The following is a 2,568-nucleotide window of genomic DNA, read 5'->3' on the forward strand; positions in this document are numbered from 1 at the left end:
GATTGCCTTGCATAGTGTATTAACTTATGCCAAAAATGTTTGTACATAATTTTTCATTGCAATCCATCCTAGCTAGACACTTATGCAGTAAAAGAAGTACTAGTGATATATAGGTACGTATTTGTCATGCAGTCTTTGTATACTATGTGGTTATGTAGTTCATAGTGTGCATGTGAGTGTCAGGTCAGACTTTGCTGACCGCAAAATCCCCTCTGTGTTCCCCTTCACAATACCCAACTGGTAAAGTGATAGTGTTTAACATTTCCTTACTTATGTGGCCTTCTTAGTGTGGTCAGCTGGTATTTGTGTTGCCTGAAAATTGACTCATAATGTTGAGATTGGCATTTTTGGCTCTTTTAGATATTTGTCCCACTTACACTAGCGCTAGGTTTTATATCATTAAACAAGTTTCACAGAAGACAAGAGGCCTTGTGGTGATAGGCAAACAACTTGTTAACATTGTTAGTGATGTGTGTTAGGCGCCTTTTTCTACTAGTTGTGGAAACATCAACTTCACGTGGAGGTCACGTTGTAACAGATGTGGGAAAGGTTTTAATAGTTTGCCGGTTGTTTGCATCTGCTCTATTTGCTTGTTGTTCACGTGATGCAGAAAAAGGTAAAGTGGACATATTTAAGAAAACAGGCTCAGAGATTGGCAAGTCAGCAGCGGCTAAAAGTGGCGGGCTATTTAGCGCTGAGGATTGGCAATGTTCAAAGTGGGCGTGTCCCTATAATAATGTGATATCACGTGCCTTATTGCTGCTACAGATGCGGCAATGTCAACTGGGCTCGTCGTAATACCTGCAATGTTTGTAATGAGCCAAAATTTGGCAAGGTAGAGGCTAGGACAGGTTAGTGTACTGGTGTTGCTATGGTGATTAGTTGCATAACATTAATTAGGATTTGGAGGTGGCTACAATGAGAGAGATGAGATAGTGGAATACAAAGATCGTGATGATTCTGATGGGGAACTTGATGAGGTAATCGTCAACTATAGTTTTGATTGTTCTCAACTATCAGTCTATCATAATGTATATCTCTTATCATGATTATTGTGGTATCATCATTCTACACTTATCAGTTAAAATGCCTCTGATATTAATGCAAAATAAAGGTGCAAGACACTCCTCCAAGTCACTGTGAGGGGATTTCCCTGTGGTGAAATGAGCTAGGTATTGTACGGCTTGCATGATGCCATGACAACAAGATTTTCCATAAATGGTTGAAATGTTTAGCTTTTCACACACATGAGCTCATGGTGTGTTAGGTAAAAGATCTTTTGATCACAAGAAATATGTATTACAAGATATTTAGTGTGATTTTGCTCTATTACTCTTCCCAAAGTATCTACTGAAACTGAAGTGGGCGTGTTTATCACATGATCCATTGACTAGTGCTAAGGAATAATATCGATAGTTTGATACTCACAATCAAAAATCATTATCGTTATATGATAATTACAGCTACAATTTATTATCAATCAATATTGCTGTAGGTTTGCTAAAAATGTTGTTGCCAAGTTATTTACGTTTTATAACTCTAGGCTTGTGGGACAGCAATTGTAGAACTATCATCCTCCCACGCAATTAATTACCTAATTAATGAGCTTGAAAGTAGTCATCTTTGAATACGTTAGCAGTTGATTACTTGACTCAATCAAAGTGTAACTATTGTATTGTAAATAATATCAAGTATATAATGGGGAGGGAGAACTATGCTATAACTTGTGAAATATGAACCTGTCAACGACTCAGTGATTTGTGTTGATTGGTGATCAATTGTAAGTGCAGTCGGTGCACTTTGTTGCATGCATGCACGTACGTACATGTGAAGAAGTACTGGGTGAAAAAAGAACGTATTTGAAAAAGTATGATAAATCATGAAGAGGAACTCAATACAAAAAGAAGATGCAGAAACATCACCAGGTACATTGATGCTGCCTTGGATAAATCCATGTTCCATTTCTCATGTGCACTGTACTCTGGGTCATGATAAGCTCACATGTGACAGCTTCTTTTGAGATTTCATCATAGCTGTCATCCCCTACCTCAGCAGTTAGCAGTGTTGGGGGTAATGCGTTACTCATTATGTAAGTAATAAGTATTACATAAGTAACGCATTACGTAATAATTATTACTTTTATGGTAACAAAGTAATATAACGAAATATGCTATAATTATAACTCAAGTTACTTTACTTACAAATGTAACGTGTTACCTAAGTAATGAAGTTACTGTAACGAGTCTAATATTACATAATATTATTACTACAAGTAACGAATTACTCATCTCGTTAGTAATCCACTGTGTAATGTCTAGCCACAACGAAGTAATGAAGCCTACTGAATGAAGCTTATTCACCAGCTTCTTGTAACCAAGATTTGCATATTCATAATCATGTCACGTGATAAGGTGGTAGTTTCACACGTGACAGCTTAAGGCTGTGGACACAAAGTAATATAATATGTAATATTATTATAGTTACTTTATTATATGGGTAATATGTAACTGTAACTAAATAGTTCAGTTGTAAGTAATATGTAACTAGTTACTTTTGAAAAGTAATTAC

At 36.3% G+C, this 2,568-nt stretch overlaps 1 protein-coding gene across 1 annotated transcript; it reads left to right on the forward strand.

The window, feature by feature from the left end:
- The first annotated feature begins 468 nt into the window (after nt 1-468).
- Nucleotides 469-1,407, forward strand: LOC136254991 (zinc finger Ran-binding domain-containing protein 2-like). The gene is made up of 4 exons (XM_066047712.1): nt 469-716; nt 769-851; nt 901-980; nt 1,345-1,407. The coding sequence occupies exons 1-4, from the start codon at nt 469-471 to the stop codon at nt 1,405-1,407; spliced, it is 474 nt and encodes a 157-aa protein (XP_065903784.1).
- The last annotated feature ends 1,161 nt before the right edge of the window (nt 1,408-2,568 follow it).

Source organism: Dysidea avara, chromosome 5 (assembly GCF_963678975.1).
Source record: "Dysidea avara chromosome 5, odDysAvar1.4, whole genome shotgun sequence".
NCBI classification, from domain to species: Eukaryota; Metazoa; Porifera; class Demospongiae; order Dictyoceratida; family Dysideidae; genus Dysidea; species Dysidea avara.